The 16,172-nt window shown below is 41.2% G+C and overlaps 1 protein-coding gene across 1 annotated transcript in view; it reads right to left on the reverse strand.

Annotated features, from left to right (window-relative positions):
* VPS13D (vacuolar protein sorting 13 homolog D) overlaps positions 1-16,172 on the reverse strand; it is a 103,147-nt gene that overhangs the window by 25,243 nt on the left and 61,732 nt on the right. Inside the window, 3 exon segments of the mRNA XM_086625671.1 lie at positions 77-209; positions 13,308-13,475; positions 13,814-13,948. Coding sequence (XP_086481797.1) covers positions 77-209; positions 13,308-13,475; positions 13,814-13,948 — 436 coding nt within the window.

Raw genomic sequence — 16,172 nt, forward strand, 5'->3', positions numbered from 1 at the left:
GTAACTCAAACTGTTCTGTTCAGTCTGGTCGTTACTTTTCAGAGAGAAATGAGTTAATGTTACAGCTGAGGGTTACCATGTGCAAGTCCTTGGATTCCGGCTACAAAATGTTCTCCGCTCGTTGCAGCATGGTAGCGAATGTATTCTCGTTCTGTCTGGTGTCTGTTATCCATTGTCTTTCCCAAACCATCCGACAAGGTCCCAGCGAACTGTAAGAGAGGAACTTTTCTGTTATTAAAAGAACAAAAGGTGTTTCTCTTCTGTAGATTTACTGAAGAAAATTCTTAGATTCTAGTTGCGAAAATACAGATTTATACAGCTCATTTTGTTCCGCGCGCACAGACACTCCAGCTTTTTTGTCAGGAAGAAAGCTCTGAAGGACATTAACCCATGCTTTCCAGTGGTGCAACTCGAATCCAGAGGTGACAGTCAAAACCACGTAGGTGTCCAGCTGTAGTGGTCAGCCAGAATAAAGTAAGTCTGTGAAAGACGTACCAAAAGAAGTGTCAGTGACCCAACTGTAACCTTTCAAAAACGTGCAAGAATGTTACTTAGATACAAAGCTTTTCTTCTGCAAAGATACGTGAAAAGCTTCAAAGCAACTATGCCTGTCATGAAACTAAAACATTTGCAGGAGTTAATTAAATTCTTTTTAGTAACACAATGTAGAAACGTCTCTGTTGTGAAGAGAGTTGGTGGGTGAGCCATGCCACGTTCACTGCAGCACGTGGGACGATCTGCTGCGAGACGGCTGTCGATGAGTGTCCACAGGTACTATGGACTGTAAAACAAAAGTCTGAGGGGAACCCTGAATGTGTGCGTGGAGCGTTTTTACTCCTTACATTTACGTTTAACAGTATGGGGGAAGACTTGAGACGTACTTACAGACAAAAGAGGACATCTAAGCCCAAACAAGATTTGTTCTGAGAACTCCGACCATTGATGAGTACCAGTCAATGAAAAAACACCAAATAAAAATGATCTATTGTCATCTCTTGACCTTTAGTTTGATGTAATCAGATATAAACCAGAAGCTTGGTGGAGGGAGGGAAGCAAGAAAAGGAGACAAAAAACCTGAAACCTTACCTCGTATTCAGATATTACTATAGAAAATGACTCCTAGCAGACATTTTCCTGCAATGATCTCCAAAAACTAGCTATTTTTTGGTTACATGTAGTTGTTCATGTTCTGTACCTCTCTCAACTCGCATCAGCGTTCTTACAATCTTCTCTTTTCAATAAATAAACAAACTTTTTTCCCGCCCCCAAAGGACAGATAATTTATTGCTTTGTTGAGTCTTAGACGAGGGCTGGGGAATGCACCAGGTGCCACAGGAATGTCAAAGGTACCGGATGGCCGCAGCGATGCTGAACTTGTTGCCGTCCTGCATGATCACAGCTCCTCTACAACCAGTACTTCATGATTTAGGAGCAATTGTATTCGGACACGGCCCTTTCCATTGCTCCTTCTCCTTTGCATCCCTACTAGTTACGTTAAGGAGACCTACGTGATTAAGGTGTGCACCAGAAGACAACTAAAACCTGGTGTGAAATTCTGATTCTAACACACTAAAGAAATAGACAAGCAGTTAATTTACATGCTTAATGCAATGACGAAGTTCCCCTCCTTTTTCTGTCATTTTTTCCAAGGCTGTGCTTCTTTTTTACTAATGACATGATTTCCCAGTTTCAGCTACTTCTTTCCAGCTCAAAGGCAAACTAGTCCAGTGGCTCCAATTATCTAAACAAGTAGACTTTAACAACATGAACAAAAATTAAATCCCACGACCCTTCTTGTGACTTGATCATATGGACACTAAACAGAGCAATCAGTGACTGAATTACTCCTGGCCTCTCTGTGAACTTAATGTAAAAATTGGCCCAGAAATACAAACCAACCTGAAGCTATCTTAATTTAACTCTGTTTAAGGTTGGGATTTTTTCTGGACAAATACTTTGCTTTAAGAGGATTAGAGTAGTTGCTATAAAAATGGAAAGGCTCAATAGGCCTTCAAAATTCAAACCTCATTAAGGAATTTGTCAAGGCCTGAAAATGATTTTTCAAGAACACATTTTGAGAGTTACATTAGTGTGTGATCGCACAACCAGCCAGCAGGAATAAACCAACTTATTAATACTGATCAAAATTGGTAAGCTCTCCTTGCAGCTTTGGTTTCCTCCCCCCGTCTAAACTGGCCAGGCTCCATCGCATCAGCTTTCCTGGTAAATACAAGCCAGTCTTTCCTCAGATTTTCCTTCCTCTGTGAAGCAGAATCTCACACCAAATAGTCAATAACAAATCTGTTTTAGTGTATAGAAAGAATTTTAATGTAATAGTAGGTTATTCTTTTAGTAAGGAGGAAAAAAAGAAAAAAAAAAATCACATGCACACGGTTTAAAAGTCATAGTCTCCATTAACGGTAAAACCAAAGTTAAATGGGGACGTTTTTGTTGGTGGTATTTAGAAAATAACACTGAGTTATAGCTGTAAATGGAACAATTTAAGGATTCTAATGTACCAAATGAACGATGAAATATTTCCATTTTGTGCTGACTCAGGTGACAAAATCTAAACTCAACACGCATTAATGAAAAGCCATGAACTTCACGTGGAATTGCTTTTGGACCCCCCTCACACCGCAGGTACTGTTTGTTTTCCGGCCTCATCTGACAAAGACTGAGGCCAAACCTTTGTAGCCATCTGCACCATTTGTACCTAAACCAGCTGGTTACCTCAGGGGACACAGTGAACGGATCCCTCTGAACACCTTCCAGCCGGGACCACTGCGGCACTTCCCCTGCTCTGAGGTGCAGGATGGAACGTGGTCAGGTTTGCCAAGTAGAGGTAAAACACCAGGGAAGACAGAACAACTGAAGCCGTTTCACAGGCGTTAGCAAGAATCAGCAAGGTCTGTCAGGCAAGCGAGCAGCTCACCATCTTCTGCTGTGAAATTTAGACTCTTCTTTGCAATAAAGATTCAGACTGAGGCGCCAGCAGCAGCCCGATTCGTGATCTGAACGAGACCGACATCATCTCTCGTATCACCCAACAGGGGTGATGCCACGGCAGTCAGGTAACTGCTGGGTATCAGAAATTTTGAACCATCCTTTTCTGAGCACCTCAGAAATACTGTCCCTGGGATGGTTTCTGAAGCCTGTTTCAGCAAACAGGATTGTACCTACAGATATAAAAAAGAAAAAAAAAAAGATTTCTAACATAAACACCCCCCCCACACACACACACACACCTGCACAACACCTTATGTTCGGTCTGTGTAGATTATAATCAGTGTATTGCGAAAAAGTTACTCAGCAGTGGCAAGTTATTTCAGGATCAGAAACTTGAGTGAGCATCAGAAATTTAAGCAGTTTAAGTCCAGCTTAAACACCAACTGTGAAGGGAGACTTGAACAAGTTAAAGCACAAAAGCAGACTTGCCTTTTTCCCCCCAGATGTCTTGCTTTTAGATGCCTCCTTTGAGAAGTGCAGTATTAGATACTGGAATTAAGACACTAAGACTCGTGGAAGAGCAGCAGTGGTGGGTTGTTGAGCTGTTAACCTGGTCATGCAGAAAACAGTCTCCAGATAAACAAAGGTGACAACAAAAGTGCTATCTGCCCTTGTCTTCCTTAGCTTTTGTGACCTGAGGTGTGACCTGATAACTTCAAAGCCTACTTAAGCCCATGTAAATGCGACATAACTACACAGTCTGTGGGACTTCCAAAAACCAGTCTCCCTCTTTCTCTATCCTAATTTTCACAGCGAGCTCTTCATCTACTTGCGGATGAAGAAAAGAAATTAGTAACTTGGTCTTTTATCTCTGCATTTTTCCCTGTTTCAGACATCCTTTTCCTTGAAACAGAATTACAACATGATACATCAGTATCAGCTAAAATACGTTACCTGCTTCCTAACCCGAGCACACGCAAAGTGTGACTCCACATCAGGTACTCGTAAGGCGGTGGGTATGTCACTTGTCCACCTGGCATCTCCAAACAAAGCAGGGTATGGGTCTTCCAGACCACTAATGAAAAGTTCTGTCATCTCAGGTATTGAAAATATTTCAGCTTATCATTATCATTGTTCAGTGCTTTGCCTTATCCATTCTGCCTGGACAGAAAAAGGAGAATCTCTCCAAAAAGCTCAAGTCATCTGAACATTCGTCCACCTTCATTCACAGCTACCCTCTTTCTGCTCTGCCTCTTCCTGTCCCCAAAGCAGATGGTACTGCCTGCATTTCCCCTCTTTGGAGGGACGCTGCCCTTTTCCTCCAGCTCTGCAATCTAAAGACACTTGATCACTGGTTTTCATCCCACACTGGTTCATATATGATGCTGCCAACTGGTAACATACTGCAAGCAGCAAATGTGACCCACTACCCTTCATTAACCTCAGCCTACGAGCTCTGACAGAAGCTGATCTTTGCCAGGAAGGTGAAACACGACTTGCACGTTTCCCTCCGAAGCCCAGGACATTATGCTACTGTGAACCCTGCCTTTGGAACAAGACGTAAGCCACTCTCAGCACTTCACCATTTTTGAAAACGTTATTACACTTCCATAAGCCTGGGGCACACTGGCCTTAGCTGCCTCCTCCGTAGGCTCGAGTAAACAGCCGATTCATCATTTCTCGTTTTACATTTACGTAGTGTCACCCATCGATATTAACTCTCTTACCATGACCGGCAAAAGCAGCTGAAATAGTATCTGTACAAGAAACTTACTCATGTTTTAGTCTTTTTTTTGTGGGGGCTGTGTGTGTGTGGTTTTTTTCTCTTTTTAAAGGCCCAATAATTCAGGAAGTTTTGTCACAAAAACTTTTACTACTATGTACCCTTTGCTGTTTCAAGCAATAGAAGAAAAAAACAGGCATATACCCTGTCTGTGAAACAAAGCTGGTGCCAAACAATAAGGCTTATGGGGAACAAGAAGAATTCAAAGCAAATGAAAACTAATTCTGGACTTTGTACTGCATGTTCCCTCTAAGCCAGATGCATGAGGCACACAGCATGGAAATAAGTTTTAAGTAATCTTTTAAAGTCTTTTTAAGCTCTTGGCACTGCCTGGTTCTCTAAGGACATCTCAAAAGGATAAATACACAATTATGACTTTAGTCCAAACATTCCATTGTAATTCTAGCATCAGAGAATGGTACGTTTAAAAATATTATTGACTGAGCAAAGTAGAACATTCCAAGATGGAATTTTAAGGGAGAAAGTGATGAAATTAAATACAGGTCAGTTATAACTTCTGTGCAAACCTCACAATGAACTGCATTTAAATTAGAAATCACAGAGTTTACTCGGTTCTCATCTTTGCTTTGCAGAACTCCTTTTTAAAGGAGTTCTTTGCTGAACTTCATTCAACTCTCACTCCAGACCACCACCTTCCAAAAAAATCTTCATCACCACACACTGATGATGTTCATGCTTTATCTCCAACAATAAAAGCTGGTTCTCAGGGACCAAAGCAAAAATTTAAATATGTTCTTTCAGCAAGGTAGAAAAGAGTATTTAAAATTTATTTAAGTTAAAAAGTCTAATGTAAACTGTGAACTATGTCATCTTCAGTTCTCACACACACTCTTAACCGAAAATCCCTAGCCATGATGACTGAAATTCACTCCACAGTTTCAACAGTAACTCCCCTAAACACAATTATCTGTCTACGTGAAAGAGAAGAGCTGCTCATGGTGGGAAACAACGGCTGTGTAGGTGAAGGGAGAGCACTGCAGTATGTGAACAATGACAGGTGCTTATCTGCCCCGTGTAAAAGGCCCAGCCACCTGAAGGAGTTCTACACACCAGCGTCACCCTGGCTTCCGTCAGTCTCGGAATCACTCAGAGACTGAAGCAGGAAAGTGTGGATCCAGTCAGATGTACATGCTCTCTGCTTTCACACTTTCCTTCACACATTAATGAGCATCGTTAAATCCTGAACGGAAAGGAGGGTTCAGGCCAAGCCCAACGCACATTAATAACCAAGTCAAACTGTGCAGAGAGAGACGTGTAACGCAGCTATGAGCAGAACTGACATGGTCTTAATTTAGAAAATACCAAATCAGCAAGATGCTGTAATCAGCTGCTCGTTTTAGGAGATACATCAACTCTGACCCTCTCTAAATTACTGACAACCACGAGCTTTTCCCGCTGAACAAACACACATTTCTTAAGATTCCGTGCAGCGCTCTCCACCCCTGTTTCTGTCGTATAACCACAGTAAAGGATCTTTAATTAGCTCACATCCCATCGTTAACTGAGCTTCCTAATGCATCCTGACAACGGCATGCTGGCCGGGCGATGTGTGAAGCCCCCCGGGGCGCCGCCGGCACGGATGCGGATGAGCCGGGTGTCCCGGGGAGCCCCCGCTGGCGCGATCTCCATCTCCGCAGATGCCCGGAGCGGGGTGGGTTCCCCCAGGACCTCCTGGGACGCGGCAGCAGCAGGTGCCCGCTGGCAGCAGTTTAGTGTTACGGGCCGAGTGAGTGATCCCCGCAGGAACCGCCGGCTGTTTGCACAGACACACAAGGCAGTCAAAAGTCCACAGCATGAACTTGGAATGACCCCAATTGCAGAGTCACTGGCGGGTTCATCTGGAGGACAACTGCGCTTTATTAAACAACTAATACTCTTAACAGATAATTCCCCTCCCCCCTACTTCTGCTCTTACAAACCTTTAAGGTCTTCCTGTTTGCTTTTTGTTGGTTTTTTGGGTTTTTTCTTGAGAACTGAATTATTCGCCCTCCTCCACCCCCTCCTTAAAACCCCCTCTAGATACTGAAAACCTGAGAAAAAGTCTGAAGAGATCCAGCCCAGTTCCTTGAGTTAATACTAACAACAATGTACTGGGAGGGCAGCAGATGCATTTTGCTTTTTAGCATCATCTTTGCCAACTGTTGATGTTTATTTCCATAGGGCACTTGCTTCCAGCAGGCCACCCCAGCAGTTAGTCTCTTTCCAGCCAGTTTCATTTTCTGCCGTGGTCACCTGTGACCACGCTGGGGAGGTGAAAGAGCCTCCTCCGTAAAAAGCCACAGTTTTTCTGTGTGCCATGAGGTTTCTGAAGGAAGCCTCAGGCAACACGTCAGTTCAGCCTGCCATCACGTGTGCGGTGTGGAAATGGAACCGCTCGCTGAGGGATGATGCGTTCAGACCGTTGAACACCTATGGTTACAGCTTCAGAAGGCACCTTGGCCATCTCCCGGGGACACAAAACCACTGCTTTCTCTCCTCGGGGATAAGCAACCAAGGAAAGTCAAGCTGAAATCTGTGCTATCTAACATTCTACACAACTACGTAACTTTGCATAGTTAGCCTTTTGTCAAGACTGAAGTCATTCATTTCAGACTCACACCCTATTTTTTCTCCTTCAGGTGCTACTTGTGAAATATGGGATATACGTGCCTGTTTTCATGACATGCTAACCATTCAAAAACTGTTGGTTAAGATCAAATTTCATTTCCTCTCTACGATAAATGCTTATTTCTAATTTCAAAGTTTGTGCTTTCGGCAACGTTTTGCCTATCACATTTTAAATTCTCTCTTTTTTTTATTTAATTCCCCAATGAGTCAGCAAAACAGGGACGCTGTATTTTATTTTGCAAGCAAATCAGCTGGTGAAACACTTCAAAATAAAGCTTTAGAGCAGGTGTAAAACTTAATAGCTTTCTAACCCTCCTCCCTTTTTTTAATTGTCAAGACAGTCACTTGCGGATTTCTGCACACAGCTCAGCATCCCACTGTCTGCAGTTGTTGCATTGTTGCAGGATTCTCACTGCCTGCTGAGTAATTCCTCTGGAGAAGGCTCGTTCAAAGCTACCCCCAGTGTGCCAGTTTGATTTGGAATGTGCCCATTTTAGACACTGAGTCCGGATCAAAACAGTCTTCCCATAGAATGCATCACCGTTCTTGTTTGCTCTTACCCCTGCCCATTTCTGCACATAAAAATACACTGTAGTCGAAGCAGGTTCACAAACACACTGTGTAAGTGCAAAAAGGGCTGAATTTAACCTGAATTGTGAAGAAAACTTTGAACCAGGATACTGGTGATACACATTTTATCCCACGGTACAAATGAAAAACAGGAAGAACAAAATAATACTTCAAATTTCTCAAAGATGATCCTTTATCCCAAAACCTCTGTCAAAGATACTGATCACAGACACCAGATGTTCTGCGCATAAAGGACCCTTTCCACGGCTTTTGATGGTCACTGATCGGCATAAAACTTGCTGTCTTTTAAAGCTGCTAGAAAATGGGGAAATGGCATCATCTATAGTGCTCCTCCCAGCACTGAAAATTTCTGCCTGGGATTTTCAATTACTTTTCATCTCATAATCTGCACATTTTCATACCAATTCTCACTGCTCAGCACCGAAACCCGCACACGAACTGCTAGTCTGTGAAGGAAACGCGAGTTAAACTGGAGGCGATCTGCAGTGCCACCTGGGTGCATTACCCTTGGCAACACTGAGGAAGACCCGAGGAGAAAAATCTTAAAATTACACTGAAGAAAACAAAGGGAAAGCTACATTTGACCTGAACTCTATAATCACTTCACAGGAATAGAAAAAGCTATTTATGGCAATTGCTGCTAAATCCCCCAACTTCAGTACCTGGAGACTGCCCTTATAAAGGATGACTGTCAGCTTTCCCAAAGTAAAACCCAAATTCCAGCCTGTAAAGTTGCCCCGAAAGATGACATGTTCCAGCCTCTCTCATTTTTATCCAGAATGAGACTGCCAATAACCGTACACATTCTGCTGTTCCCAGTTAAACGGAAGAGCAGGGACTCAAAATTGTGAAAACATAAATCGGTGATACGCTCAGAACCCGAATGCCACCACGATCTTTCGACGTTACCAGTCGACTATTTTGTTTACTGCTTTCCTGAGGAAAACACCACCAGGTACTTGTCAGGCTTCATATACACACACTTTTGTCAGAAGTTCCCTGTCACCAAGATACAATTTTTGTTTTTTTTTTTTCCCCCAGCTACTTGAATTGCATTTTGAGCTAATACTCCCAGAACTACTAGCCCTCGGTGTCTCCAAAGACACAAGAATGTCAGTTCTTGCTTCTGGTGCTACCAAATAAGAGCGGCTGGTTACAGAAATTAAGAAACTTTAAACAAAAGGTAACCATCAGCTTTAAGTGCTTTAGAAACGTTTCAGTCTGTTCCTGGGCAGAACCTGCTGAAGTTGTACCCACCTTCTCTGCTCTGCTCCATCCACTTCTCACCTTATTTATTGCCAGTTTTGTTAAAGTTAACGTTCATACAAGTCAAACATTTGTTCATGATTTGTTTTAAACAATCCCTTTATTACTTCCTCTTAACTTTCCATTCAGTTATCTTTATTTTTCTGTCACTGCCAAGCACTTGAGATTCTGCTTTGATTTATCTTACAACGAGGGTTAAACTCCTATTTCCCCTCATGTTGCTTCCATGCTCCTTTTCTACAAATGCCTCCGTGTCAAACGCTCACCTGGAACAATATTAATATCCTTACTAGTATTACAATTTTCTCACCTAGTTCCAACACTCTACCTCTTTTCAGATCTCTGTTGATCACTTAAACACCTCTGCCATCACACTGAACTGAATTAAAATAAATATATGGAATGAAAGCCCAGGGCAGAAGTTCATTTGTGCCTCTTCCTCACCCATAACGGAAAACGCCCACTCACCATACGATTTGTTGCAACTCCTCTATGTGTAAGTTTTGGCATCTCAGGTGCCTGCTCCCCAGCCCAAGCAAGGCAGAACTCTGCAAGCTTCCACAAAAACCTAGCAAGGAAACGCAACTGTGGCTGATGGTTTGCCTTTCCTTAAGAAGCCTAATTAAATTTCACACTGGAAACTTCAAAGTTCCATATCAAAATTCAGGTCCTTCAAGAAGTTCTTTTTTTTTTTTTTATTTCAGGAGGAAAGGAGGGACACAATTATGTCCATCCTATATGTATCTTTCTCTCTATACCTGTATCTATCTATCCATCTCCAGAAAGTCTGGCTGCAGAATTGTAACAACTACATTACTATGTGCTCGGAATTCAGAAAAGACCGCAGAATTCCTTGTAAGGCTTGAAAGAATCAGACAAATTAAACACAGTATTGACAAGCTGATTAATCTTTTCACTCCTTTACTACCCGGAATTTCCTTATGTCAGCACAACAGGGATTTGCCAGGAATAGACACAACCAGGCTTAACTGTCCGTTTGGAGAACACAAGCTACAGAACGCTTTGGTTCAGGTGCTGATTTCGTGTTCCATACTCATTTCTAATTGAAACACCTCTGAAACAGGGATAATTTAGAGCTTAGGACTAAAGGGGTAAATAAAAAAAAGAATTCTTGCCAAGAATGCAAGACATTTCTACGCATATGGCAACTATAGATGTCTCCATTCAGAGGGAATGAAATTCCCTCAGGTGTCTATATTTAGGATCAAAGAACTTTTTAAAATACAGAACTTGGAGTCTCCAAGGGATAAAAACTACAAAACTGTCTGCAGTGAACTTTATTTAACCTAAGGTTTTGTGCCAATTTAAATACACTGCAGCTCTCCACTTGAAAGAAGGCATTACCCACTGCGTGTTCCGAAATGCATGGAAAAGCCATTACAGGGATAATCAACAGAACTATAAAATAGAAAAGCAATAAAATGACAAAACCAGATACAGCTCAAGCAGCTTAATTTCGATTCAGCCAACCAGTGCTACGTTTGTTTATCTACCCACTCACACCTTAAAAGCTAACTCATCTTAAAATCCAGGAAAGATTTTTATTTAAGACACTTTAAACGTCAGAATCCCAAACCAACCAAAATGGATGTTTTCCCCAGCCGTCAGTTTCTGTGCAGACAACAGGCTCATCCCATTTTGGCTGCACTGGTTACCAGCTCCACAGAACAAGCTGCAAAGATGAGGTCCTCTGGCACGGCTGAACCAGGTGAAAATACACTTTAAAATACTTTCCCTACAGAGAGCACCAGTAGCAAGATGAAAATGATCTACTGTTTCAGTTGTGTTTTTCTTGAGGAATCGGGATTACTTCTTTTCCCCACATTTTTTTCTTCAAAAAACTTTACGTATCCTAGACACGACCATAAGGCACATACACGGTAGGGCAGAAAGGAGTAAAAGACAAAGGTCTGCACTGTACCATGTACATAACACATCACAAATTGTACTGGAGAAATGTCCATTTTTTATCATACAGATGTTCCTGGCTTAGTTTTCTAGCAGATTTAGACACCTAAAAGCAGTGCAACATATAGGGAAGAATTAATCCGGATTATTTGAGCCTTTTTTACTGTCATTTACCCATTTTACGTTTTACTGTCATCTTGTACGTAACAGAATTAAGATCCATCCTTTGGAAGGAGGATTAAGCAAGGAGTTCCATAATGTGCTATTAAGCCTTCCTGAAGGATCTAATTCTCTCCTTGTTCTGAAAGGTCAAATACATAATCCATATAAAAAGTTTTAAAAAGGGAACTGTGTGAGACTTACATCACAGACATTTTGGATATATCAAGGAGAAAGAAAAAAATACCTGGGAAGACAGATAAATAGTACATGGGGTGATTTTCAAAGGTGTAAATGGGAAGCAGGCACTCGGCTCCTGTTGAATTTTGAAAGGAGTTCAGCATCCAACTGCCCTTCTGCCTTTGAAAATCTTCCTTCACAAAACCCTGGGTTACAAATGACTCCAAAGTTCAAAGAATGACCTTGCCCTTGTGGGAAATGTAGGAAGGCTCGTGCCTTTTAAAGAAAGATTTATGAGACTGGTGCTGCAGATGTGACTGCAATGAGGAAACAACACTTTATAGAAAGGAAACTCTGAAGAAACATACTCTATTGAGGGGAGTGGATGGGTCACAAGAGACTGGAACCACGAGCAGAGTATGGACAAAACCACTCCTCTGCACGGAGGGATACTGCCCTACAGAAACTCAGTAAGTCTTTGACCAGACTGCTTGGATAAGCTCGTATCTGCACTGCTGATCATCACACAATCATCTAGTATGGGATTAAGACAGAAATATCAACAACATGGTGTTCTGTTTGAATTCCTTGAAACTGTCCAAAATGGGCTAACACTGGGGACAATACAGTTATGACAGAGAAGGTGTATGTCATCCTTCCCCATGGTTCAACTCTCTGGGTTAGATATGCTCACAGCCATGCACTTGGTGATGGACTGGGGACCTCTATGGCAGTTTAACTAGGTTTGGTAGCGTTGGTCTTGAGCTAATTATGCAAACTACACTTCACCTTTCTCATCTTCTGAATTACCTTTTCCCACTAATGTGGGGAGAAAAAAGTAGATTTCCTTGTATACAAGTAAGTGGATTAGGTTGTGAAAGGATGAACCATAATATACGTGTACAAACTTACCAGTTTGGAAAACAAAACTAATAGGAGTAAAGAAATTTCACGAAAACAAATTTTAACAACATGTCCTTATGTGAAGAAAGCATTATTCCAATTCTACACACCATCACAAAGCTCATTTACAGCACGTGTTGACACACCATTTATGTAAAGATTGTTTTATCAAAGCCAACATCTGTTTGTTCAGCACTGAGCTCAGTATCAACCATGATCAAAACCACTTCCTGTTTTTGGCTGCTGTGTCAGATCATACCTCTCTCAGGCACTAAAGAGTTATTTTCACTGATAACACTGATATAATTGAATTCTCTCAGTCGTTATCAAAAGAAAAGTATGTTGACCATGCAGAGACTTTGGAATTAAACTAAAAATAAATGTGTAGCAATCTAGGAATTCCTGAACTTGTTGCTACATGGCATAGAAAAAAACCCCAACCAACTCAAGCGTTAGCATAACTGATATCCACATCAACTTAATCACTTTCAAAAAATAAAAGTTAGCAACTCCTGTTATACTAAATAGCTCTTTAAATACTCCAAATTCCTATAACGTGCGTGCTCTCTCCCTCTAAAATATGTACAATATAAGTTTGTTATTTGCACATAGGAGATGACACCACGCTTGAACAACATTTTAGTTCTCACTCTGCTTAACTACTACATTCAATCTACTAAATATTTGTACATCAATAATAAGGCCTTGGGAGGTTTCACTGACTCCTGCAGGGTTTCTGGCATTCCTGAAGTGATCTATAAAGTGTTTAAAAAAAAAATAATCTACACTTCAAACACAGTTTAAAAAAAAAAACCACAACACATAAAGCAATTTAAAGATGGTCAATAATTCTGTTTTACTTGTTTCCTGACTAGTTTTTGCTTCTTGTTTTAGTAAACTTTAATATCATAATTATTACCTTTGCAGCAGAGTTTGATACTCCATGTGTGACATTTCTTATGAGACCACCAACATTGCCGTACTTTAAAAGTCCAGTAACACCTTCTGAAACATCATTCAACAGACCCATAGGGTTGCCAAGGAAATCCACAGATCCCAGAATCCTTGCTGCCTGACTAAGCAGCTCCTGTAAAATCAACAGGAAGAATGAAGCATCACTTATGGATCATGTTAACACCAGCAAGGTTGACTGAAAGAAAAATAAAGGAGTCCCACCCACGTCAAAAGCATGTACAAAACCAGACAGTTTTACTGAAGCAATGCACACTCAAACACCAGTAAGACCAGCAATAGTTTCCTCTGAAAAGGCAGTCCTCATCACGTGTCCTCAGAAGCACGTGATGCTGTTTCCCTGTAAGCCAACGCTGCAATACAGCACAAACAGGTAAGAGTGAAGAAAAGTTCCCCCGCCCGAAGTCAAGGGAATTTCAGCCTTTGCCACAATAAAATCTGTAAGACACTTACCTCCTGGAAGTGTTTCAGAATGTCATTAATGATGAACTCCTGAGTTTCATATGGATGGACCCTAGTGAAAGGATCCAGATTAATCACGGCATCTTCAAATCGAATTAGAGGAAATCCCAGCGTGCTTTTCAGTGCCTAATTAAATAAAAGATATTGCTACTTTAATTTTTTTCTCTACTTCTCATTCACAGCACCCAAATTAATTACTTTTTAAGGGTAATAAACCAAAATTCTCTGAAGCTGCTAGAGCAGTTTACCACTGCCATGTAGATGCTTTGATATAGAGGGCAATCACTCCATAACCTTTGACTTGTAAGCAAGGATCAATTATTAGAGCTGCATTTCTGCAATAACTAGATAGTCACTAAACACTCCTCCTGATGCAATCTGTTTCCTATACTTGATTGGAATATTTCAAACCAAAATGGGTTTAAGATTCCTTGCTTAACACTTTACTCTAACTGCTCCAACGTTCAGTTAAATCGAACACGAAGTGAATTTCCTTGATGCGTAGCGAAGACAAAACCGGGTTATTTTCCACACTACTGAGGCTCTCTGAATGGATTGTGTCAGGATGAGCTGGAATAACATACATTATTTCCTGTAAGCCTGAGGCTTGTTTCTAAACATCATGTGTGGTGTACTGAAGTTCTTGAAACCAGGCTTTTCAATTATTTTCCAGGAGGAAAATTAAGATAGTAATTAGCTCATGTGTAACCTGTACAGTCTATACATAAAAAAACATATTTAAGGTGGACAAGCTATACATCTAAATATAATTTTGGAAAAACTACCAAAAAACTAATCTTTTAAGAAAGACAGAGATCCCTTCTATTTCAGGTCTTGATAATGGCATCTGTACAGTCAACAGCACCAGAAAATCTGAAGAAGGCAAGAAGCTGGATACTCGTGTTATATTTTTCTACGTTAATCACTAAAGCATGCTTGGTAGTAAGTAAGATGAGTTCTGCCATCTGCAGGCAATTAATGTAAATTACAGATTGGATTTAAGTGTGCAAGTAAGAAAGGACCTATTTGTTTTTTCAGTAAATGGATGACTAACTAGAGTAGTCCTCATTATTCACTTGGGCAGGAAGTGATTTCCTGTTTAACTATCAGATATTATATCAGGCAACTCTGCTAATACTGGTACCTAATAAAAATGATCTGTCTACACCAAACTGCCAGACAGCAACGTCCAAGCCAGAAACATTAGAGGTAGTTAGAGAAACTCCTACAAAGGCTCTACTGTGATTATTCTCTCCTGTGCTACAAAACTGTATTAACTGTGGAAGTTAATATACAGAACGCAGTCAGTGACTGTTGGCATTAGGGGGGGAGAAACCTATGTGCCAAGTTTTCTCTTGGGAGCAATGCTGGCGCCTGCCAAGACATTGCAATCATATTCCAAAGGTGGTAGGAAATCCAACCAGAGCAGTGCACATGACTAGTTCCTTAAAGGCACTCACCACTGACACTGCTTTCTCTCTCTAAATCTGAGCTAATCAGATCATAAGCATTTTCGTGTTGGAAGCTAAAGTGCAAACACATTCAAGACACTGCTGATGTTGTCCAGTGGTAAGGAATGTTACAGCTAGCTATTGAATTGTCCTCCTTTGCACAAGGACTTGGTAAAAACAATACAAGAAGGCAGGACTGATGCCATGCTGGCTCATCTTGGTAGGACTCTGTGATATACACCCATACCACAAAACTAAACTTCTTTAAAAGCTTGCACATCTTAATGTGCATACTAGCTGCACAGGGGGTAAAAGCCTGGTCAGTGCCTCGGTTTTGTTCTTTGAACACACAAGTTGAACAGGCAACAGGTCAGTTCCTCTACAGTGGGGAGGGTTTTTTATGGTTTGTTGGTTTGGTTGGTTTTGTTTCAACTCCCCAGCCTTGGAGGAAATTACTGTATTAGCTCAGAGGGAACTGAAACATTGCTGACTGTCCCAACACATGAGTTGAGAACACTGGACGAGATTATCTTCTTGCTATAATTTGGAACCCCTGGTTCACTTGACTGACTGTGCCAGAATATTTATTACCACATGACAAGGATCAGATTTTCCACCTAAGTCCACACTCAATCTGAATTCAGTTTCGTATTGAACCAAATTGCACAGTACTCATGCAAACCCTCCAATTACAATGAGACAACATTTTTGGATGAAAAGACTCAGAGTTGTCCTGTATTTCTGCTCCCTAAGTTGAGAAGCTTCTTATTTTTCTTCACCCTCACCTCAGCCCTCCCATAGGACAGTCATTCCCTTTACGCCTCTTTACACTGCCATTAACGTAACTACGATCCTTTGTAGGGTAGTGAGTTATTAGGTGCAGTTGTCTGTGCTTCAAC

The sequence above is a fragment of the Tauraco erythrolophus genome, chromosome 23 (genome assembly GCF_009769465.1).
Source record: "Tauraco erythrolophus isolate bTauEry1 chromosome 23, bTauEry1.pri, whole genome shotgun sequence".
In the NCBI taxonomy this organism is placed as follows: domain Eukaryota; kingdom Metazoa; phylum Chordata; class Aves; order Musophagiformes; family Musophagidae; genus Tauraco; species Tauraco erythrolophus.